At 47.9% G+C, this 26,227-nt stretch overlaps 1 protein-coding gene across 2 annotated transcripts in view; it reads left to right on the top strand.

The window, feature by feature from the left end:
* The window catches only part of LOC106610997 (integrin alpha-9), a 150,903-nt gene that overhangs the window by 30,926 nt on the left and 93,750 nt on the right, over positions 1 to 26,227 (top strand). For both annotated transcript variants that reach the window (XR_006771232.1, XM_045724815.1), the window contains exons 5-14: positions 3,333 to 3,400; positions 11,610 to 11,739; positions 11,978 to 12,063; positions 12,290 to 12,352; positions 14,521 to 14,658; positions 15,939 to 16,044; positions 19,065 to 19,159; positions 21,276 to 21,366; positions 23,683 to 23,728; positions 24,162 to 24,316. Coding sequence is in view for 1 of the 2 variants with exons in the window: in XM_045724815.1 (XP_045580771.1) it covers positions 3,333 to 3,400; positions 11,610 to 11,739; positions 11,978 to 12,063; positions 12,290 to 12,352; positions 14,521 to 14,658; positions 15,939 to 16,044; positions 19,065 to 19,159; positions 21,276 to 21,366; positions 23,683 to 23,728; positions 24,162 to 24,316 (978 nt within the window). In the remaining variant the exon portion in view is untranslated. The remainder of the gene's footprint in view (positions 1 to 3,332; positions 3,401 to 11,609; positions 11,740 to 11,977; positions 12,064 to 12,289; positions 12,353 to 14,520; positions 14,659 to 15,938; positions 16,045 to 19,064; positions 19,160 to 21,275; positions 21,367 to 23,682; positions 23,729 to 24,161; positions 24,317 to 26,227) is intronic.

The following is a 26,227-nucleotide window of genomic DNA, read 5'->3' as shown; positions in this document are numbered from 1 at the left end:
AGTTTCAAGCCGTTATTTGTGCGTTTTTGCCCAAAATCAACCTTTAAAGTAACTGTCCAGTGATTGCAGATTTCTATGAAATATGACCTTTAATTAATGTTTAAAAGCAGCTTTTCTGTGTTGGAATGGTGTGGGCGTATACCAGTCAATAAAAATATTAATGGGAGTAGACCGCTGATTGGCCAGCTCATCCTCAGGAGGATGAAATCATTGTCTATGAGGAAATAGCAAGCATTTTTTAAATGTTCTGTTTGAGATTGGGTTTTTGAATAGTTTTTTTCCCCAATTTATGCTTTGGCTACATATGAGTATAGGATGAGTCAATAGCATTATTTGGTGGTATGAGTTAACAGAATATGAACTTTTAAAAGTGAGATATTCCCCTAAATATTTACTTTATAACTACACCATTCTCTCATCCTCATGGCAAAATGTTAAGAATAGCATGAGATGAGCTTTAAAACAGCAAATGTTTATCTCTGTCCCATGGGAAAATGTAAAATTAGCAGAAAATGTGTTTTAAAACTGCAAAAATATGTCTGACTCATGACAATGTGTAGAATAGCATTATAAAACTGTACATTTTTCAAAATGTGTTGAAATGCAGGAAGTTAAATTCTTCAACATTTGAAAATACCCATCCATCCATATTCCCCTCAAGAGAGGCATAATATGTCATGTCAAGCTGTGTAGAATTGCAGGAAATGCAATTATTTGTCCCCTCCAATATCTACGCCCTAATTTCGCCCTTGTTTCCCTCCCAAATGTTTTCTTTAGGAAGCTGTGTTGAAAACACTATTGGCCTGGTGTTTTTCAAGGCGTTTAAGAATATTTGCGGACTGAATGTATGAAACTTTTTTTTAACCAGTCAAATCAGGAACAGTATTCATATTTACAATGACGTCCTTGTAGTGAGAGGCAGACTGGGGCCCATTTTCAAATAGCGTCTCAGACTAGGAGTGGTAGGAGTGGTGATCTTGGATATTCATTATTATCTAAAAGGCAGAACTGATCCTAGATCAGCACTCCTACTCTGAGACTCTTTGTGAATATGGCCCCTGATACAATACTATAGGCTGGAGAGTATGCATTACCTACTTCCCTGAAGGAGTGCTACAGCCTGGGACCATGTTAGGAGGGCTACAGCCTGGGATCATGTTAGGAGGGCTACAGCCTGGGATCATGTTAGGAGGGCTACAGCCTGGGACCATGTTATGAGGGCTACAGCCTGGGACCATGTTAGGAGGGCTACAGCCTGGGACCACCCTGTTTTACCATGTTAGGAGGGCTACAGCCTGGGATCACCCTGTTTTACCATGTTAGGAGGGCTACAGCCTGGGACCACCCTGTTTTACCATGTTAGGAGGGCTACAGCCTGGGACCACCCTGTTTTACCATGTTAGGAGGGCTACAGCCTGGGACCACCCTGTTTTACCATGTTAGGAGGGCTACAGCCTGGGATCACCCTGTTTTACCATTTTAGGAGGGCTACAGCCTGGGACCACCCTGTTTTACCATGTTAGGAGGGCTACAGCCTGGGACCACCCTGTTTTACCATGTTAGGAGGGCTACAGCCTGGGACCACCCTGTTTTACCATGTTAGGAGGGCTACAGCCTGGGACCACCCTGTTTTACCATGTTAGGAGGGCTACAGCCTGGGATCACCCTGTTTTACCATTTTAGGAGGGCTACAGCCTGGGACCACCCTGTTTTACCATGTTAGGAGGGCTACAGCCTGGGATCACCCTGTTTTACCATGTTAGGAGGGCTACAGCCAGGGATCACCCTGTTTTACCATTTTAGGAGAGATGCAGATTATGATCAATACCTTCCTAGGCAGGTAGCCTAGTGGCAGGTAGCGTAGTGGTTAGAGCGTTGGGCCAGTAACCAAAAGGTTGCTAGATCGAATCCCCGAGCTGACAAGGTAAACATCTGTCATTCTGCCCCCTGAACAAGGCAGTTAACCCACTGTTCCTAGGCTGTCATTGTAAATACGAATTTGTTCTTAACTGATTTGCCCAGTTAAATAAAAAAAATATGTTTAAATTGGTCTCTCATGAGTCCATTTGGGACTCATGAGCCCATGATTTAATTAAATTATTTGTTTTGATTCAGCCAAGTGAGTTTCTTTTTCAAAGGAAGGCAGACCTTTATTTCTTGATTTGGCTCACAGGTTGAGCTTTTTTAGTGTCTTCCTTTCTGCATTTGCCGCCAATCGCAGGGAGCCACTCCTGCCAAGCAACTAGGCACACACACAGAAACACACACACACACACACACACGCAGACACAGAAACACACACTGACACAGAAACATACACACTGACACAGAAACACACACACAGAAACACAGAAACACACACACAGAAACACACATAACCCCCCCCCCCCCAAAAGGCAGAGTTCTCTCCGCCCCAAAAGGCAGAGTTCTCTCCCCCCCCAAAAGGCAGAGTTCTCTCCCCCCCAAAAGGCAGAGTTCTCTCCCCCCCAAAAGGCAGAGTTCTCTCCCCCCCAAAAGGCAGAGTTCTCTCCCCCCCCAAAAGGCGGAGTTCTTCCCCCTCCCTAAAGGCAAAGTTCTTCCCCCCAAAAGGCAGACTTCTTCCCCCCCCCCAAAAGGCAGAGTTCTCCTCCCCCATATAGGCAGAGTTCTCCTCCCCCCATAGAGTTCTCCTCCCCCCATAGAGTTCCCCTCCCCCATAGAGGCAGAGTTCCCCTCCCCCCATAGAGGCAGAGTTCCCCCTCCCCCCCATAGAGGCAGAGTTCCCCCTCCCCCCATAGAGGCAGAGTTCCCCCTCCCCCCATAGAGGCAGAGTTCCCCTCCCCCCATAGAGGCAGAGTTCCCCCTCCCCCCATAGAGGCAGAGTTCCCCCTCCCCCCCATAGAGGCAGAGTTCCCCCTCCCCCCATAGAGGCAGAGTTCCCCCTCCCCCCCATAGAGGCAGAGTTCCCCCTCCCCCCCATAGAGGCAGAGTTCCCCCTCCCCCCATAGAGGCAGAGTTCCCCCTCCCCCCCATAGAGGCAGAGTTTGAGTTTTTGTTGAATGTGGCCTTACTCAGTTTTAATGCCTTCTAAATGGAACCCTATCCCCTATATAGTGCACTACTTTTGATGAGGGCCCAAGGGGTTCCCATACGGCCCTGGTCAAAAGTAGTGCACTATACAGGGAATAAGGTTCCATGTGGGACATAACCAAACTTTCTTCCCGTTTCCAGATTTTTACTTGGCCGGCGCTGAAGACTTTGACTAGCTCCATATGGAATGCAGGGAGAAGTGGAGTATAAATGCTGGCTCAGGTACACAGCAAAACCATTTGTGGTTTGTTTTTTCTTTGCAGACTACAAGCAGAAGTATGGGGAAGAGCACGGCTCGTGCCAAGCGGGGATAGCAGGCGTTTTTACTGAGGTCAGTAGCAGTGCATTCTCCATGTTCATCTCTTCTCTTCCTCTAGTACATGTGGTACTGCTCTGTGTTTGTTGCTGTTATCTCAGGCTGCTCTTTCAGTCTGGGATACCTTTTAATGGTAGAGAAAACACATGAGCACACACACACCACAACAGACACACTACACACACACACCCCAGTCACACACCAGACGCACAGACACACACCAGACGCGCACACACACACACACACACACACACACACACACACACACACACACACACACACACACACACACACACAAACATCACACACCAGACAAACATCACACACCAAACACACATCACACACCAGACACACACACACCAGACGCGCGCACACACACCAGACAGACGCACAGACACACACGCACACCAGACACACCGGACGGACGCACACACCAAACAGACGCACACCACACACCAGACGCGCGCACACACACCAGACGCGCGCACACACACCAGACACACACACACACCAGACAGACACCAGACAGATGCACACACACACCAGACACACACCACACACGCATACACACTAGACAGACGCGCACACACACACACACACACACCAGTCATACGCACACACACACACACACCAGTCATACGCACACACACCAGTCAGACGTACACACATACACACCACACGCACACACAGACGCGCATACACACCAGACACACCAGACACACACACACCAGTCAGACGCACACACACACACCAGACATCCACCAGACACACACCACACACACACACCAGACAGACCCTCGCACACACACACACACGACACACACCAGACGCACACCGCACACACACACACACCAGACACACACACGCACACACACACACACACACCAGACACACACGCACGCACACCAGACGCACACCACACACACACACCAGTCAGATGCACACACGCACACCAGACACACGCACGCACGCACACACACACACACCGGACACACACCACATGCACTCCACACACGCACACACACACACCAGACAGACGCACACACACACACACACCAGACAGACGCGCGCACACACACACACACCAGACAGACGCGCGCACACACACACACACCAGACAGACGCGCGCACACACACACCAGACAGACGCGCGCACACACACCAGACAGACGCACGCACACACACACACACACACACACACACCAGACACACACCACACACACAGACAGATGCACGCACACCAGACACACACCCCACACACACACCAGACACACACACACACACACACACACACACACACACACACACACACACACACCACATGCCAGACGCACACCACACACACACACCAGACAGACGCGCACAGACACACACACACCAGACAGACGCGCACACACACACACACACCAGACAGACGCGCGCACACACACACACACACACACACACACCAAACAGATGCGCGCACACACACACACACACACACCAGACAGACGCGCACACGCACACACACACACACCAGACAGACGCGCGCACACACACACACCAAACAGACGCGCACACACACACCAGACAGACTCGCACACACACACACACACACACCAGACAGACATGCACACACACACTCCAGACAGACGCGCACACACACACACCAGACAGACGCACAAACACACACACACACACACACACCAGACAGACGCGCACACCAGACGCACACCACACACACACACACGCACACCAGACACACACCACACACACACACCAGACAGACGTGCGCACACCAGACGCACACCACACACACACACACACTACACTCACACACCGGACACACACCACACACACCAGACAAACACCAGACACACACACACCAGACGCGCACACACACCCACACCACACACACACACAGACGCGCGCACACACCAGACAAACACCACACACACGCCAGACAGACGCCACACACACACACACACACCAGACGCACACACACCAGACAAACACCACACACACGCCAGACAGACGCCACACACACACACACACCAGACGCACACACACCAGACAAACATCACACACCAGACACGACACACACACACACTTAACACACCAGACGCACACCACACACACACCAGACGCACACTTCACACACCAGACAGACGCACACCACACACACCATACAGACGCACACCACACACACACCAGACAGACGCACACGCACACCAGACAGACGCGCACACACACAAGCACCAGACGCACACCAGACGCACAGACACACACACACACCAGACGCACACCAGAAACACACCAGACAAATGCACACACACACCACACACACACCAGACAGACGCACACGCACACCAGACAGACACACACACACACACACCAGATGCACACCAGACAGACACACACACACACCAGACGATCACCAGACAGACACACACACACACACACACACCAGACGCACATCACACCACACACACCGGACGCACACCACACACACACCAGACGCACACCACACACACCGGACGCACACCACACACACCAGACGCACACCAGAAACACACACACACACCAGACAAATGCGCACACACACACCACAGACACACCAGACAGACACACACACACCAGACAGACACACACACACACAATCACCAGACACACACCAGACAGACACACACACACACACACACACCAGACGCACACCACACACACACCAGACGCACACCACACACACACACCAGACGCACACCACACACACACACCAGACGCACACCACACACACACACCAGACGCACACCACACACACACACCAGACGCACACCACACACACACACCAGACGTGCACACACACACCGGACGCACACCGGACGCCACACACACACACACACACCAGACGCACACACCCACCACACACACACACACACACACACACACACCAGACAGACACCAGAAACACACACACACACCAGACAAATGCACACACACACACACCACAGACACACCAGACAGACGCACACGCACACACACCAGACGCACACAACACACACACACCAGACGTACACACACACACCGGACGCACACCGGACGCCACACACACACACCCACCAGACGCACACACACGACAGACAGACGCACACCAGACGCACACACCCACCACACACACCACACACACCACATGCCAGACGCACACCACACACGCATACACACCAGTCAGACACACACAAACATCACACACACACATACCAGACACACACCACACAGATGCACACACACACACCACAGACCAGACACACACCACACACGCATACACACCAGTCAGACGCACACACGCACACCACACACACACCAGATGCATACCACACACACCAGACGATCACCAGACAGACACACACCAGACGCACACCACACACACACCAGACGCACACTTCACACACCAGACGCACACCACACACACACACCAGACAGACGCACACACACACCAGACAGACACACACACGCACCAGACAGATGCACACACGCACCAGACAGACACACACACACGCACACACACCAGACGATCACCAGACGCACACGCACACACACCAGACAGATGCGCGCGCACACCAGAAAGACGCGCACACACACACGCACACCGAACGCACACCACACACACACCAGGCGCACACCAGACGCCACACAGACGCACCAGACAGACGCACACACACACACGACAGACAGACTTACACCAGACGCACACACCCACCACACACACCACATGCCAGACGCACACCACACACACACACACACGCACACACACACCAGACAGACACACACACGCACACACACACCAGACACACACACACACACCAGACACACAGACACACCAGACATACACACACACCAGACACACACACACACACACACACCAGACACACCACACACCACACAACAGACACACCCACACCAGACACACACACACACACACACACACACACACACACACACACACACACACACACACACACCAGACACACACACCCGACACACATCCACACACCAGAGACACACACACACCAGACACACACACACGCGCGCAAACACACACACATCAGACGCACACACACATCACACACCACACACACACACCACACACACACACACCACACGCACATCACACACCACACACACACACCACACACACACACACACCACACGCACACACACCACACGCACATCACACGCACACCAGACAGACGCACACACACACGCACACCAGACAGACGCGCACACCAGACATATGCACACCACACACACCAGACGCGCACACGCATACACACACCAGACAGACGCGCGCAGACACACACACCAGACGCACACACACACCAGACGCACACACACACCAGACAAACATCACACACCCGACACACACACACCACACGCACATCACACACTACACACGCACACCAGACAGACGCACACACACGCACACCACACACACACCAGACGCGCACACCACACACACCAGACAGGCGCACAACACACACACCAGACAGACGCACACCACAAACACACTAGACAGACGCACACCACACACACACTAGACAGACGCACACCACACACACACTAGACAGATGCACACCACACACACACACACTAGAAGGACGCACACCACACACACACTAGACAGACGCACACCACACACACTCTAGACAGACGCACACCACACACACACTAGACACACAGACCTGCACACACCACACACACAGACCCGCACACACCACACACACAGACCCGCACACCAGACGCACACCACACACACGCACCAGACGCACACACAAGTCAGACACACACACCAGACGCACACCAGACGCACACACCAGACGCACACCACACACGCGCACACACACACACACACGCGCACACACCACATGCCAGACGCACACCACACACACACCAGACGCACACCACACACACACCAGACGCACACCACACATCACACACACACACACGCACACCAGACAGATGCACACACACACAAACACCAGACAGACGCGCACACCAGACATATGCACACCACACACACCAGACGCGCACACACACCCACACCACACACACCAGACACACGCACACAGACGTGCGCAGACACACACAAACACCAGACGCACACACACACACCAGATGCATACACACACACCAGACGCGCACACACACCCACACCACACACACACACGCACACAGACGTGCGCAGACACACACACACACCAGACGCACACACACACCAGACGCACACACACACCAGACAAACATCACACACCCGACACACACACACCACATGCACATCACACACTACACACGCACACCAGACAGACGCACACACACGCACACCACACACACACACACACACCACACGCACATCACACCACATATCACACACACACACACGCACACCAGACAGACGCACACACACACGCACACCAGACAGACGCGCACACCAGACATATGCACACCACACACACCAGACGCGCACACACACCGACACCACACACACGCATACACACACACCAACACACACCAGACAGACGCGCGGAGACACACACACACACCAGACGCACACACACACCAGACGCACACACACACCAGACACACATCACACACTACACACGCACACCAGACAGACGCACACACACGCACACCACACACACCAGACGCGCACACCACACACACCAGACGCGCACACCACACACACCAGACAGGCGCACACCACACACACACCAGACAGATGCACACCACACACACACACTAGACAGATGCACACCACACACACACACACTAGAAGGACGCACACCACACACACACTAGACAGACGCACACCACACACACACTAGATAGATGCACACCACACACACACACACTAGAAGGACGCACACCACACACACACACTAGACAGACGCACACCACACACACACTAGACACACAGACCTACACACACCACACACACAGACCCGCACACACCACACACACAGACCCGCACACACCACACACACGCACACCAGACACACACCAGACGCACACCACACACATGCACCAGACGCACACCACACACACGCACACACCAGACGCACACCCCACACGCGCCCACACCACATGCCAGACGCACACCACACACACACACCAGACGCACATCACACCACACATCACACACACACGCACACCAGACAGACGCACACACACACACACCAGACAGACAGACCTGCACACACCACACACACAGACCCGCACACACCACACACACAGGCCCGCACACACCACACACACAGACCCGCACACACCACACACACGCACACCACACGCACACCAGACACACACCAGACGCACACCACACACACCAGACGCACACCACACACACCAGACGCACACCACACACACGCACACACAAGTCAGACACACACACCACACGCACACACCAGACACACACGCACACCAGACGCACACCACATACACACACACCCACCACATGCCAGACGCACACCACACACACACACCAGACACACACACAAACCCGCGCACACACAAACACACCACATGTCAGACACACACCACACACACACACACACACACACACCAGACACACCAGACACACACACCAGAAACACCAGACACACACACACCAGACACACACACACACACACACACACACACACACACACACACACACACACACACACACACACACACACACACCAGACACACACACACACACACACCAGACACACACACACACACCAGACACACCAGACACACACACACACCAGACACACCAGACACACACACACACACGCGCGCGCACAGAAACACACACATCAGACGCACACACACACACCAGACACACACACACACCAGACACACACACACACCAGACGCACACACACACACACACACACACCAGACACACCAGACACACACACACACGCGCGCGCACAGACACACACACATCAGACGCACACACACACACCACACGCACATCACACACCACACACGCACATCACACACCACACACACACACCAGAGAGACGCACACACACACGCACACCAGACAGATGCGCACACCAGACATATGCACACCAGACACACACGCACACACACCAACACACACCAGACAGACGCGCGCAGACACACACACACACACACACCAGACGCACACACACACCAGACAAATATCACACACCCGCACCACACACACACCACACGCACATCACACACTACACACGCACACCAGACAGACGCACACACACGCACACCACACACACCAGACGCGCACACCACACACACCAGATGCGCACACCACACACACCAGACAGACGCACACCACACACACCAGACAGACGCACACCACACACACACTAGACAGACGCACACCACACACACACTAGACAGACGCACACAACACACACACAAGACAGACGCACACCACACACACACTAGACAGACGCACACACACACACACACACTAGACAGACGCACACACACACACACACACACTAGACAGACGCACACACACACTAGACAGACGCACACACACACTAGACAGACGCACACACACTAGACAGACGCACATGCACACTAGACAGATGCACACACAGACGCACACCACACACGCACCAGACACACAGACCTGCACACACCCCACACACAGACCCGCACACACCACACACACAGACCCGCACACACCACACACACGCACACCACACGCACACCAGACACACACCAGACGCACACCACCCATACCAGACGTACACCACACACACCAGACGCACATCACACACACGCACCACACACACACCAGATGCACAAACACACCAGACGCACACACACACACACACAAGTCAGACGCACACACCTGACACACACGCACACCAGACGCACACACCAGACGCACACACACGCACACCACACACGCGCGCACACACACACACACGCGCACACACCACATGCCAGACGCACACCACACACACACACCAGACAGACGCTAACTCCAGTCAGACGCACACACACACCAGACGCACACCACACACACACACACACCTCACCTCACGCACACCAATCCATTAAAGTGTGATCCAGTAATTTCACTTAAGTTAATTGCTGAACAGTCTACTCTCTCTCCATCTCTCGGTCTCTCTGATGTATTGTGACTTTGTTGGGTTGACTGTGTGAGAGACAGGGAGTCAATATGGTGTGTTTGTGGTCATATCAGGAGCTGGTGGTGATGGGAGCTCCAGGATCATACTACTGGACAGGAACAGTTAAGGTCTACAACCTGACCTCCAACACCTTCTACAACCCCAACAAAGAAGACATCAGCTCACACAGATACAGTTATCTAGGTAAGTATCCTGTCTTTGATTAGTTTACTCAATCAATCACATTCATATATAGCCTTTTTACAACCGTTTAACAAGTAGGGCTTTACAGTAACACGGCATATACTACCAAAGAGCAACAGTAAATTATCAAATTTGACCAACTCTGTCTGTCTGTTTGACCGACTCTAACTGTCTGTTTGACCGACTATAACTGTCGGTTTGATCGACTGTAACTGTCGGTTTGACCAACACTTTACAGGCTATGCCGTGACTACTGGACACTTCTCCTCTCCTAACATCATAGATGTGGCTGCAGGAGCTCCACAACACAGTGGAGGAGGGAAAGTATGTACTGGAATGTTATACCTTTGTTGTGTTATTGCATTGGTCTGGTACATACCTGTCCTGTGTACCTGTAACATACATACCTGTACTGAGTACCTGTAACGTACATACCTATACTGAGTACCTGTAATGTACATACCTGTACTGTGTACCTCTAACGTACATACTTGTACTGTGTACCTGAAACGTACCAGTATTTTAACACTGTTGATTCCTTTCCCTCTAGGTTTACATTTTCAGAATTGATGGTGTATCTTTAGTGAAGATCTTTCAAGCCTCAGGGACAATGGTATGTGTCTGAAGGTCCACAGTTAGCTACTATGCTTTTTAACCATTACTACATAAGTGACATATTGTTGTTTATTTACCAGTGTGTCAGTAGTAATCACTCTTAATATATGCCATTTAGCAGACACTTTTATCCAAAGTGACTTAGTAATGCGTCATAAATTTTACAGATGGGTGGTCCCGGGAATCTAACCCACTACCTTGGCATTACAAGCACCATGCTTTACTACCGTTCACCTCAAGCATCTGTTAGCATTCTTTGTTATCAGAAATAACATAGGGCTACACTTGAGTGATAATGGACACATGCCTTGTCTTGTTCTAAAAAGCATGCTCAATGGAGAGTCTATAATGTTAATCTGGGTCTGGAAAACCAGGCCTCATGTGTTGTAGTGTACACATAGCTCTTGTAGATTAAGCATGGCAGGCTGCTAGTTGATAGCTGGTGTAGTTGAAGCATGGCAGGCTGCTAGTTGATAGCTGGTATAGTTGAAGCATGGCAGGCTGCTAGTTGATAGCTGGTGTAGATGAAGCATGGCAGGCTGCTAGTTGATAGCTGGTGTAGTTGAAGCATGGCAGGCTGCTAGTTGATAGCTGGTGTAGTTGAAGCATGGCAGGCTGCTAGTTGATAGCTGGTGTAGATGAAGCATGGTTACTGCTTGTTCAAAGTAGGTATAGATGAAGCATGGCAGGATGCTAGTTCATAGCTGGTGTATTGTAGATGAAGCATGGCAGGCTGATGGTCCATAGCTGGTGTAGATTAAGCATGGCAGGATGCTAGTTCATAGCAGGTGTACTGTAGATGAAGCATGGCAGGATGCTAGATCATAGCTGGTGTAGATGAAGCATGGCAGGATGCTTGTTCATAGCAAGTGTTGATGAAGCATGACAGGTTGCTAGTTCATAGCATGGTAGGCTGCTAGTTCATAGCAGGTGTATATGAAGCATGGCAGGCTGCTAGTTCATTGTAGGTGTAGATGAAGCATGGCAGGTTGCCAGTTCATAGCACGGCAGGCTGCTAGTTCATAGTTGGTGTAGATGAAGCATGGCAGGCTGCTAGTTCATAGTTGGTGTGGATGAAGCATGGCAGGCTGCTAGTTCATAGCTGGTGCAGATGAAGCATGGTAGGCTACTAGTTCATAGCTGGTGTAGATGAAGCATGGTAGGCTGCTAGTTCAAAGAAGGTGTAGATGAAGCATGGTAGGCTGCTAGTTCATAGCTGCTGTAGATGAAGCATGGCTGGCTGCTAGTTCATAGCTGCTGTATATGAAGCATGGCAGGATGCTAGTTCATAACAGGTGTAGATGAAGCATGGCAGGCTGCTAGTTCAGCTGATGTAGCTGAAACATGGCAGGCTGCTAGTTCAGCTGGTGTAGCTGAAACATGGCAGGCTGCTAGTTCTTTGTTTTCTCAGGAGCACCACGCTGTTTATGCTGTCTATGTAGTGTTCTAGATAGCAGCAGTGGTTAGCTAATGGGAGGGAAGGAGGCTCTGGGCTGCATTCCAAATAACAGTTTGGTCAAAAGTAGTACACTATATAGGGAAAGACATGCCATTTGGGACACATACCTCGTCTGGCCAGGAACCACACAGCTAGGGAGTGCAATTCACATGGTTTTAAGCTTAAATAACAAGTACATCTTGGTAAATAGAGATACGTTTTGTAAATATTATGTTAATATTGGTCGAGATATGAAAGGGAAAATAAATCTTGTCAGATTGTGGAGGGAGAGGATGATGAAACTAAAGGAAGTGCATGTCTATCTTGATGGCATGCAGAAAAGCAGACCTGCTAGGCAATGAATGGAGGAGAGGAGAGCAGGGGAGATAGGGGAGGGGAGAGGAGAGCAGGGGAGACAGAGGAGAGGAGAGCAGGGGAGAGGAGAATATTTTTCCCAGCGGGAACTTCAGTTGTGGCTAATAAATACACACGTAATTCACATGACAGATACAACATTATACTAGATCAACACCATTCATCATTTTTTGTTGAAAAGCGGTCCTTGACTATGTGATCTGACCAGTGCTGGGTTTGTCTAAGTAACCACTAACTAGTGCTGCGTCCGTCTATAACTTTAGAAAAGATGAATACAAAGTCATGTATTTTCACTGATGTGATGTCTGACCCAATGCTGTATGTCTGTGTGGCTGTGCTTGTTTATTTTACAGATGGGCTCTTACTTTGGCTCCTCGTTATGTGGAGTTGACCTGAACAGGGACGGCCTGTCGGACCTACTGGTTGGAGCGCCCATGCACAGCACGCTACGGGACGAGGGACAGGTCTCTGTCTACCTCAGCAAGGGCAACGTGAGTGGGAAGGGAGATCTGGCTTGAACAGGAATAGGGTTCGAAAATGTTATGAACTTTCTGAAATGGCCCATGTTGTGGGATATTCGGAAGGGAATGACCAAGGAGGGAATCTTACATCTAGGAATTCTGTAAATGTGATTTCTGAAAAATTTGAGAAATGTGCAATGAACCGTATATTCTAGTCCTCCAGTTAACCTGTGTCTAGCACTCCGTATGTAAACATGGCTGCCTATAGCGTGCAGCAATAATTTCTATGACCTCTATAGGTTGTTAATCTGTCCATGTCAGACCAGCTGATTAGCAAAATGTTACTAACTTAAAGAAAAGTATTTGCTTTGAAAGTGGTGATTGCTTAACTTTGTCTGTGTTTGGTCCTGTTATATTTGTGAGTTATCATTAGGATGTTGTAACTAGCTAGTCTTGGAGGTTATTATGGTGAGTTATCATTAGGATGTTGTAACTAGCTAGTCTTGGAGGTTATTACGGTGAGTTATCATTAGGATGTTGTAACTAGCTAGTCTTGGAGGTTATTACGGTGAGTTATCATTAGGATGTTATAACTAGCCGGTCTTTGAGGTTATTATGGTGAGTTATCATTAGGATGTTATAACTAGCTAGTCTTGGAGGTTATTACGGTGAGTTATCATTAGGATGTTGTAACTAGCTAGTCTTGGAGGTTATTACGGTGAGTTATCATTAGGATGTTGTAACTAGCTAGTCTTGGAGGTTATTACGGTGAGTTATCATTAGGATGTTGTAACTAGCTAGTCTTGGAGGTTATTACGGTGAGTTTGGTAATTTGAGTTTTTAGTGAAAGTTAAAAAACTATATCTGTACAGAAAGTTCCTTAAATGGTATAGGAGAAAACTGGATGTATTTCAGTTAGTTGTCAGTTATAACTGGGGTTCCCGAGTGGCGCAGTAGTCTAAGGCACTGCATCTCAGTGCTAGAGGCGAAATCACAGATTCCCTGGTTTGAATCCAGGCTGTATCACAACAGTCCCTGATTGGGAGTCCCATAGGGCTGCGCACAATTGGCCCAGCGTCGTCCGGGTTTCACCGGTGTAGGCCGTCATTGTAAATAAGAATTTGTTCTTAACTGACTTGCCTAGTTAAATAAATAAAAAATTATAATAGTAACCATTGCCCTTTAAAGTAAAGGGTTGTGTCATGTCATAACCATTCCCCTTTAGTTATGGGTTGATTCACGTAATAACCGTTCCCCAGTAATAGGTTGTGTCACGTCATAACCGTACCCCTGTCTGACTCTAATTGCAGGGTGTGATGGAGGAAGCTGGACTCTTAAATGGTGATAATGCCTACAGTGCACACTTTGGAGAGTGTATCACTACAATCGGAGACATTGATGACGATGGGTACCAAGGTAAGTGTCTCTCAACTAACTCACTGTGTTGTCAAGTATAGAATGTATGCTTATGAAAATGTGTCCACTCCTAAAACCTCCACTATTGTTGTACAAATACCAAACTCATGAATATTAAATTATTTTTATGAGAAGTGGTCTAGTTGACAATGTTTCTGGAATGTGATATAGCTTAGTCATACAGTTTTTGTTCCACAATATTATGCTAGAAAAGTCCAAAAGCTTTTCTCTGAGACATTCTGTTTGGATTATCTTACGGAGAAGGGGGCTCTTCAGGAAGCATATCCCCCTTTAACGCATGTGTATGCACACACACCCAGATATAACGCACACACACCCGGATATAGCGCACACACACCCGGATATAGCGCGCACACACCCGGATATAGCGCGCACACACCCGGATATAGCGCGCACACACCCGGATATAGCGCACACACACCCGGATATAGCGCACACACACCCGGATATAGCGCACACACACCCGGATATAGCGCACACACACCCGGATATAGCGCACACACACCCGGATATAGCGCACACACACCCGGATATAGCGCACACACACCCAGATATAGCGCACACACACCCAGATATAGCGCACACACACCCAGATATAACGCACACACACCCAGATATAGCACACACACACCCAGATATAACGCACACAAACACCCAGATATAACGCACACACACCCAGATTTAACGCACACACACCCAGATATAACGCACACACACCCAGATATAGCGCACACACACCCAGATATAGCGCACACACACCCAGATATAGCGCACACACACCCGGATATAGCGCACACACACCCGGATATAGCGCACACACACCCGGATATAGCGCACACACACCCGGATATAGCGCGCACACACCCGAATATAGTGCGCACACACCCGGATATAGCGCACACATAGCGCACACACACCCGGATATAGCGCACACACACCCGGATATAGCGCACACACACCGGATATAGCGCACACATAGCGCACACACACCCGGATATAGCGCACACACACCCGGATATAGCGCACACACACCCGGATATAGCGCACACACACCCGGATATAGCGCACACACACCCGGATATAGCGCACACACACCCGGATATAGCGCACACACACCCGGATATAGCGCACACACACCTGGATATAGCGCACACACAACCAGATATAGCGTACACACACCCAGCCTATTTTTCCTGGCACTCACTGGAATAGTCTAAAGAAGGTTTTTCTTGGCGTGTGTTTCATACTGGAATAGTCTAAAGGTTTGTGATTGGAGTTAAGGCTAGGACTGGATAGACTGGAGAACATTTACACTGTCTCCCATTATCTGATGAGGAATCTACTGTTAGAACACTGGTGTTGTACCGACTAGCAGTGTTGTTTGAGGGCTGGAGTGGAAACATTTACTATGTATCCAGGTTTCTATCTAACTTCTTATGCGAGTAAAGTACATGTTGGATAAAAAATTGCATGACAGGCCTAATGGAAACAGAACATTTGTCAGTAAACTCTCCAAATGTTGACAAAACAAAATACACTAGACAAGGTGGGATCTTTTTGTGTCGCTGAAATTAATTATGTGAGAAATGGTGGTGGAAACACTTTTATGTGCAAATATTGATATAATAACCATCATATCGAATTAAACTTGGAGTCGCGATGACATGTTGTGTGTTCCTCCCACTACAACTCAGGAAAGCATGCAGTTTATTAGGCTACAGATGATATGTTGTGTGGTCCTCCCAATTCAACTCAGGAAAGCATGCAGTTTACTAGGCTACAGATGAAATAAGTTCTGATGAACTTCACAGGGTGGTGAAAGCGCAAGGTGACGATCTTGATGCTCCTTTCCAATAAATATTGAGGGTCTTATTCTGGTGACATGATGATCGATGCTTAGCTGCCGTTTGACATATGAAAATAATCTTGCTGTTTTTGTCCATAATAATCTCATCAGGTAGGCTATACCTGAGCTGTTGGCTAGAGCACACGTGCCAATACCAGAGTGGGCACATTCGCTATTTAACACATCATTTTGTTGTGACAAAACCATCAGTAGAGTTTGACATGCGATGGAAACCCATTTAACTTGTGCTTTTTATTTGGTACATGGGATTTTAACCGCAAAAGTTATTTTAAGTGCACTATGTCAATTTAATGGAAACATCTCTGGTGGGAAAATGTGCATATTGTTTTTATGCAGATTTTTGAATGCCCGCAGCAAAATCTGTAGCCAATTTCCACTTGATATGATTCCAGCTTTTTAGATAAGACTAATTCACTAGAAAAGTTAAAGATAAGCCATACAATAACTTTATACCCAACAATTACATTCAGGATGTTTAAAGTGAGAATTTCTTTCAGCTTTCAACACCCCACATTTGACAATGTAAAATAAATATGATGAGGTACTTAGTAGCCAACATGTATGTTGCTAAATCACATTATAAACCTTGAAGAATTCCTTATCCATGATATGATTCAGTTTTAAAACATTCACTTTTCGCTGAGGCATGCTATAACAATATCACTGAAAAAGTGTTTTTGTTTTAAAAAGGCAATTTCCAGGTTTTGTTGCGAGGGAGGATAAGGGGACGTAGTCTTCGTCCCAAATGGCACCCTATTCCTTGCATATTGCACAACGTTTGACCAGAGCCCTACCTATGGGTGACATTTTGGATGCAGACGAAGTATGATCGATTTGCCTTCAGCTTTATGGTTCTCACAGAGGTCTCATATTGGGGTTTATGGGCACTGACAAGACTTGTCTTTTAAGACAGGGTTTCCCAAACTCAGCCCTGGGGCCACCCCTGGGTGTAGTTTTTGGTTTTTGCCCTAGCACTACACAGCTGATTTAAATAACCAGCTCATCATCAAGCTTTGATTATTTGAATCAGATGTGTAGTGCTTGAGCAAAAAACGAAATGCGCTCTCTCTGCCTCTCTCTCTCTCTGCCTCTCTCTCTCTCTGCCTCTCTCTCTCTCTCTCTGCCTCTCTAGATGTGGCCATAGGAGCACCCAAAGAAGATGACTACGGTGGAGCGGTTTACATTTACCATGGTGATGCCACAGGAATCGTCGCCAAATATTCTATGGTAAAGACACTTTCAATGGTTAGACACAACAAGTAATCAACACCTTGGGTGCATCATATACCACCAGTATAGGCTGGAATAGGAGGAAGAGATAGAAGACAATTGAAACATTATGTCCCTGGTGTTTGAGACCAACAACATAAAATATCATTTTCATCTGTTTTTAATTTCTAGTTTAATGAGCGCGCACAAACACACACACACACACACACACACACACACACACACACACCGTATTGTGTTAGCAATAAAGATAAGATCACAGCTCCATCTATGTTGACACAACAGCAGTATCACTCTCTGTGTGCATCCAAAAGTACACCCTATTCCCTATAGTGCACTACTCTTGAACAGAGCCCTATGTGCACTGAATAGGGATTAGGGTTCCATTTGGGAAGCAAAGCAGCCTCTGACCAATGTGTTATAATGACCCAGGTGGTAATGTTATCCTGGGAAGAGATTTTACTCTCTACTAACACACACACATCTTACATGAACATCAGTCCCCCAGGTTGTTGTTTGTTTTCATTAGCATGTAGTCGGTATAAAGCACTCATCCTCATCTAATCACACACACACACACACACACACACACACACACACACACACACACACACACACACACACACACACACACACACACACACACACACACACACACACACACACACACACACAGGAGTGTGTTTTCATTAGCCTGTAGTCCAGTACAAAGTACTCATCTATTTTCAACTCACACAAACACATGAGTGCAAAACAAAGGAAACGCAGAACACTGGATCCCCACACTGGATATTAGCCCCATGAAACATTATACAGTGTGAGTCCAAAATGGCATTACTTTTCACCAGAGCCAATATCTCCCAGGTCAAAGTAGTGCACTACATAGGGAGTAGGGTCCATCAGTAGTCCATCAGCTTTATCTACTGACAGATACAGAGATACAGAATCAGGTGAAATGTAATAGTCTTCTCCAACCCCATCCTTGTTCAGTCTGTTATAGTAGTGGTAGCAGACAGTGGTCTGTTAAAGTAGTGGTAGCAGACTGTGGTCTCTTATCGTAGTGGTAGCAGACTGTGGTCTGTTATAGTAGTGGTAGCAGACAGTGGTCTGTTATAGTAGTGGTAGCAGACAGTGGTCTGTTAAAGTAGTGGTAGCAGACTGTGGTCTCTTATCGTAGTGGTAGCAGACAGTGGTCTGTTATAGTAGTGGTAGCAGACTGTGGTCTGTTATAGTAGTGGTAGCAGACTGTGGTCTGTTATAGTAGTGGTAGCAGACTGTGGTCTGTTATAGTAGTGGTAGCAGACTGTGGTCTGTTATAGTAGTGGTAGCAGACTGTGGTCTGTTATAGTAGTGGTAGCAGACTGTGGTCTGTTATAGTAGTGGTAGCAGACTGTGGTCTGTTATAGTAGTGGTAGCAGACTGTGGTCTGTTATAGTAGTGGTAGCAGACTGTGGTCTGTTATAGTAGTGGTAGCAGACTGTGGTCTGTTATAGTAGTGGTAGCAGACTGTGGTCTGTTATAGTAGTGGTAGCAGACTGTGGTCTGTTATAGTAGTGGTAGCAGACTGTGGTCTGTTATAGTAGTGGTAGCAGACTGTGGTCTGTTATAGTAGTGGTAGCAGACTGTGGTCTGTTATAGTAGTGGTAGCAGACTGTGGTCTGTTATAGTAGTGGTAGCAGACTGTGGTCTGTTATAGTAGTGGTAGCAGACTGTGGTCTGTTATAGTAGTGGTAGCAGACTGTGGTCTGTTATAGTAGTGGTAGCAGACTGTGGTCTGTTATAGTAGTGGGTAGCAGACTGTGGTCTGTTATAGTAGTGGTAGCAGACTGTGGTCTGTTATTGTAGTGGTAGCAGACTGTGGTCTGTTATAGTAGTGGTAGCAGACTGTGGTCTGTTATTGTAGTGGTAGCAGACAGTGGTCTGTTATTGTAGTGGTAGCAGACAGTGGTCTGTTATAGTAGTGGTAGAAGACTGGTGCTTCAAACTGTTAGGCGGTATGACGCTGATCCCTACTGCTACAGTAATGTGTTCTCTAGTGTTGGTCTGACAGGTCAGTGTGTGTGCTTGCATGTATGTATATGTTCTATCTCACATTTTATATCATTCATTGCAGAGACTGTCTGGACAGAGCATTAACCCCGCCCTCCAGATGTTCGGCCAATCAATCTCTGGCAATGTGGACATGGACAGCAATGGATATCCAGGTATGGTCATACTATACAGTACGATACAAACATGATGCAACATAGCCAACACTAGGTGTAGGGCTAATGAAACACCTAGGACCTACGTCTCAACTTCATGTCGTTATTATATACAGTTGAAGTCGTGAGTTTACATACATTTAAGTTTGGAGTGATTAAAACACATTTTTCAACCACCACAAATTTCTTGTTAACAAACTATAGCTTTGGCAAGTCGGTTAGGACATCTACTTTGTGCATGACACAAGTAATTATTCCAACAATTGTTTATAGACAGATTATTTCACTTATAATTCACTGTATCACAATTCCAGTGGGTCAGAAGTTTACATATGCTAAGTTGACTGTGCCTTTAAACAGCTTGGAAAATTCCATAGAATGATGTGGCTTTAGAAGCTTCTGATAGGCTAATTTACATAATTTGAGTCAATTGGCGGTGTACCTGTGGATGTATTTCAAGGTCTACCTTCAAACTCAGTGCCTCTTTGCTTGACATCATGGGAAAATCAAAAGAAATCAGCCGAGACCTCAGAAAAAACATTGTAGACATCCACAAGTCTGGTTCATCCTTGGGAGCAATTTCCAAATGCCTGAAGGTACCACGTTCATCTGTACAAACAATAGTACGCAAGTAGAAACACCATGGGACCACGCAGTCGTCATACCGCTAAGGAAGGAGACGCGTTCTGTCTCCTAGAGATGAACGTACTTTGGTGCGAAAAGTGCAAATCAATCCCAGAACAACAGGAAAGAACCTTGTGAAGATGCTGGAGGAAACAGGTACAAAATGATCTATATCCACAGTAAAACGAGTCCTATATCAACATAACCCGAAAGGTAGCTCAGCAAGGAAGAAGCCACTGCTCCAAAACCGCTATAAAAAAGCCAGACTACAGTTTGCAACTGCACATGGGGACAAAGATCGTACTTTTTGGAGAAATGTCCTCTGGTCTGATGAAACAAAAATAGAACCGTTTTGCCATAATGACCATCGTTATGGAGGAAAAAGGGGAACGCTTGCAAGCCGAAGAACACCATCCCAACCGTGAAGCACGGTGGTGGCAGCATCATGTTGTGGGGGTGCTTTGCTGCAGGAGGGACTGGTGCACTTCACAAAATAGATGGCATCATGAGGGAGGAAAAGTATGTGGATATATTGAAGCAACATCTCAAGACATCAGTCAGGAAGTTAAAGCTTGGTCGCAAATGGGTCTTCCAAATGGACAATAACCCCAAGCATACTTACAAAGTTGTGGCAAAATGGCTTAAGGACAACAAAGTCAAGGTATTGGAGTGGCCATCACAAAGCCCTGACCTCAATCCTATAGAACATTTTTGGGCAGTACTGAAAAAGCTTGTGCGAGCAAGGAGGCCTACAATCCTGACTCAGTTACATCAGCTCTGTCAGGAGGAATGGGCCTCCTTGCTCGCACAAGCTTTTTCAGTTATTGTGGAAAGTTTGTGGAAGGCTACCCAAAACGTCTGACCCAAGTTAAACAATTTAAAAGCAATGCTACCAAATACTAATCAAGTGTATGCAAACTTCTGACCCACTGGGAATGTGATGAAAGAAATACAAGCTGAAATAAATAATTCTCTCTACTATTATTCTGACATTTTCCATTCTTAAAATAAAGTGGTGATCCCAGCTGACCTAAGACAGGGAATTTTTACTGGGATTAAATGTCAGGAATTGTGAAAAACTGAGTTTAAATATATTTGGCTAAGGTGTATGTAAACTTCCGACTTCAACTGTACCTGCTTGATTAAATTTAGAAATAAATTCATAAAATGAACTCAGAATCAGCAGACAAAGTAAAGAATGTCCAAAGAGCTTTGTTGCGTTGTTCACTCCTCCTGTCTGTCTGACTCTGAATGGTTACTGGTCAGTCAGAAACACTCCTGTCTGTCTGACTCTGAATGGTTACTGGTCAGTCAGAAACACTCCTGTCGGTCTGACTCTGAATGGTTACTGGTCAGTCAGAAACACTCCTGTCTGTCTGACTCTGAATGGTTACTGGTCAGTCAGAAACACTCCTGTCTGTCTGACTCTGAATGGTTACTGGTCAGTCAGAAACACTCCTGTCTGTCTGACTCTGAGTGGTTACTGGTCAGTCAGAAACACTCCTGTCTGTCTGACTCTGAGTGGTTTCTGGGCTCCACATCAATCGTGGACATTTAGAACTAGAACAGAAAGCAACAGGTATGAGGACCCACAAAGGTCATCCCTTGTTAATGATGACCTTTGTGCATCATGCCATATCTTCGAAGAATGAGAGAAATCTTCTGTGCTCATTGGTTGTTCTTTCATTGCAGATATTACCATTGGTGCTTTTATGGCTGATAGCGTGGTGTTATTGAGGTAAGTGGTTGTAAGTCAGACTTTGTTCCAATGTCCATATCAGCATACCACTTTGAATGCAGGCCCAGTACGTTGCTCAATTGTAATTGGGACTATGCTAGTGTAGATATTGGCACAGAGTAGTATAAAGACATACAGTGGAACAGAGTAAATGTTTCATCACAGAAATACATGAATTCCAGGCTGTGTCTACTGCAGTACCATGCTGTATTGTATTGGTTGTAGGTCCATTGACACCATGTTGTATTGTACATGTTGTAGGTCCATTGACACCATGTTGTATTGTACATGTTGTAGGTCCATTGACACCATGTTGTATTGTACATGTTGTAGGTCCATTGACACCATATTGTATTGGTTGTAGGTCCATTGACAGCATAATGTATTGTACCTGTTATAGGTCCATTGACACCATGTTATGTTTGGTGTTTAGGTCCCGGCCGGTGATCACTGTGGACGTGTCCATCTACCTGCCTGTCTCCATCAACATCTCTGTGCCTCAGTGTCACGAGGGACCACAACACCTCAACTGTTTCAACGCAAGAGTCTGCCTGCTCTTCAGAGGAAAACACCTGCCAGGACAGATAGGTGAGCACTAATACAACTACACACAACTGTGTTCTGGTGTGGTCCTGGTTGACTGTTCTGACGTGGTCCTGGTTGACTGTTCTGACGTGGTCCTGGTTGACTGTTCTGGCGTGGTCCTGGTTGACTGTTCTGGCGTGGTCCTGGTTGACTGTTCTGGCGTGGTCCTGGTTGACTGTTATGATGTGGTCCTGGTTGACTGTTCTGGCGTGGTCCTGGTTGACTGTTCTGGCGTAGTCCTGGTTGACTGTTATGGCGTGGTCCTGGCTGACTGTTATGGTGTGGTCCTGGTTGACTGTTCAGGCACAGATAGAACAATGAGCCAGTTTTACCGGATGTACACTGAGCAAAAATATAAACACAACATGTAAAGTGTTGGTCCCATGTTTCATGAGCTGAAATAAAACATCTCAGAAATGTTCCATACGCACAAAAAGCTTATTTCTCTCAAATTTTGTGCACAAATGTATTTACATCCGTGTTAGTGAGCATTACTCTTTTGCCAAGATAATCCATCTGAAGGTGTGGCATATCAAAAAGCTGATTTAAACAGCATGATCATTACACAGGTGCACGTTGTGCTGGGGACAATAAAAGGCCACTCTAAAATGTGCAGTTTTGTCACACAACACAATGCCACAGATGTCTCAAGTTTTGAGGGAGTGTGCAATTAGCATGCTGACTGCAGGAATGTCCACCAGAGCTGTTGCTAGAAAATTTACGTCCGACCGGCCTCACAACTGCAGACCAAGTGTATGGCTTTGTGTGGGCGAGAGGTTTGCTGATGTCAACATTGTGAACAGAGTGCCACATGGTGGTGGGGTTATGGTATGGGCAGGCATAAGCTACGGACAACGAACACAATCACATTTTATCAATGGCAATTTTAATTCTCAGAGGTATCGAGATGAGATCCTGAAGCCCATTGTCGTGCCATCCATCCGCCGCCATCAGCTCATGTTTCAGCATGATAATGCATGGCCCCATGTTACAAGGATCTGTACACAATTATTGGAAGCTGAAAATGTCCCAGTTCTTCCAGGGCCTGCATTCTCACCAGTCACCCATTGAACGTGTTTGGGATGCTCTGGATCAACGTGTACTACACTGTGTTCCAGTTCCCACCAATATCCAGCAACTTCAAACAGCCATTGAAGAGGAGTGGGACAACATTCCACAGGCCACAATCAACAGCCTGATCAACTCTGTGCGAAGGAGATATGTCGCGCTGCATGAGGCAAATGTTGGTCATACCAGGTACTGACTGGTTTTCTGATCCACGCCCCTACCTTTTTGTTTTTAAGGTGCACTACATGACCAAAAGTATGTGGACACCTGCTTGTCGAACATCTCATTCCAAAATCATGGGCATTAAAATGGAGTTGGCCCCTCTTTTGCTGCCGTAACAGCCTCCACTCTTTTGGGAAGGCTTTCCACTAGATGTTGGGATATTGCTGCAGGGACTTGCTTCCATTCAGCCACAAGGGCATTAGTGAGGTTCGGTGATTAGTCCTGGCTTGCACTCAGCGTTCAAATTCAACACCACTGTATGCTGTAGCGTTAAGATTTCCCTTCACTGGAACTAAGGGGCCTAGTCCGAACCAAGAAAAACAGCCCCAGACCATTATTCCTCCTCCACCAAACTTTACAGTTGGTACTATGCATTGGGGCAGGTAGCGTTCTCCTGGCATCCGCCAAACCCAGATTAGTCCGTCAGACTGCCAGATGGTCAAGCGTGATTCATCACTCCAGAGAACACGTTTCCACTGCTCCAGAGTCCAATGGTGGGAGCTTTACACCACTCCAGCCGATGCTTGGCATTGCGCATGGTGATCTTAGGCTTGTGTGCGGCTGCTCGGCCATGGAAACCCATTTTATGAAGCCCCGACAAACAGTTATTGTGCTGACGTGGCT

This window comes from Salmo salar, chromosome ssa01 (assembly GCF_905237065.1).
Source record: "Salmo salar chromosome ssa01, Ssal_v3.1, whole genome shotgun sequence".
Taxonomy (NCBI): domain Eukaryota; kingdom Metazoa; phylum Chordata; class Actinopteri; order Salmoniformes; family Salmonidae; genus Salmo; species Salmo salar.
This window is presented reverse-complemented; position numbering and strand designations above follow the sequence as displayed.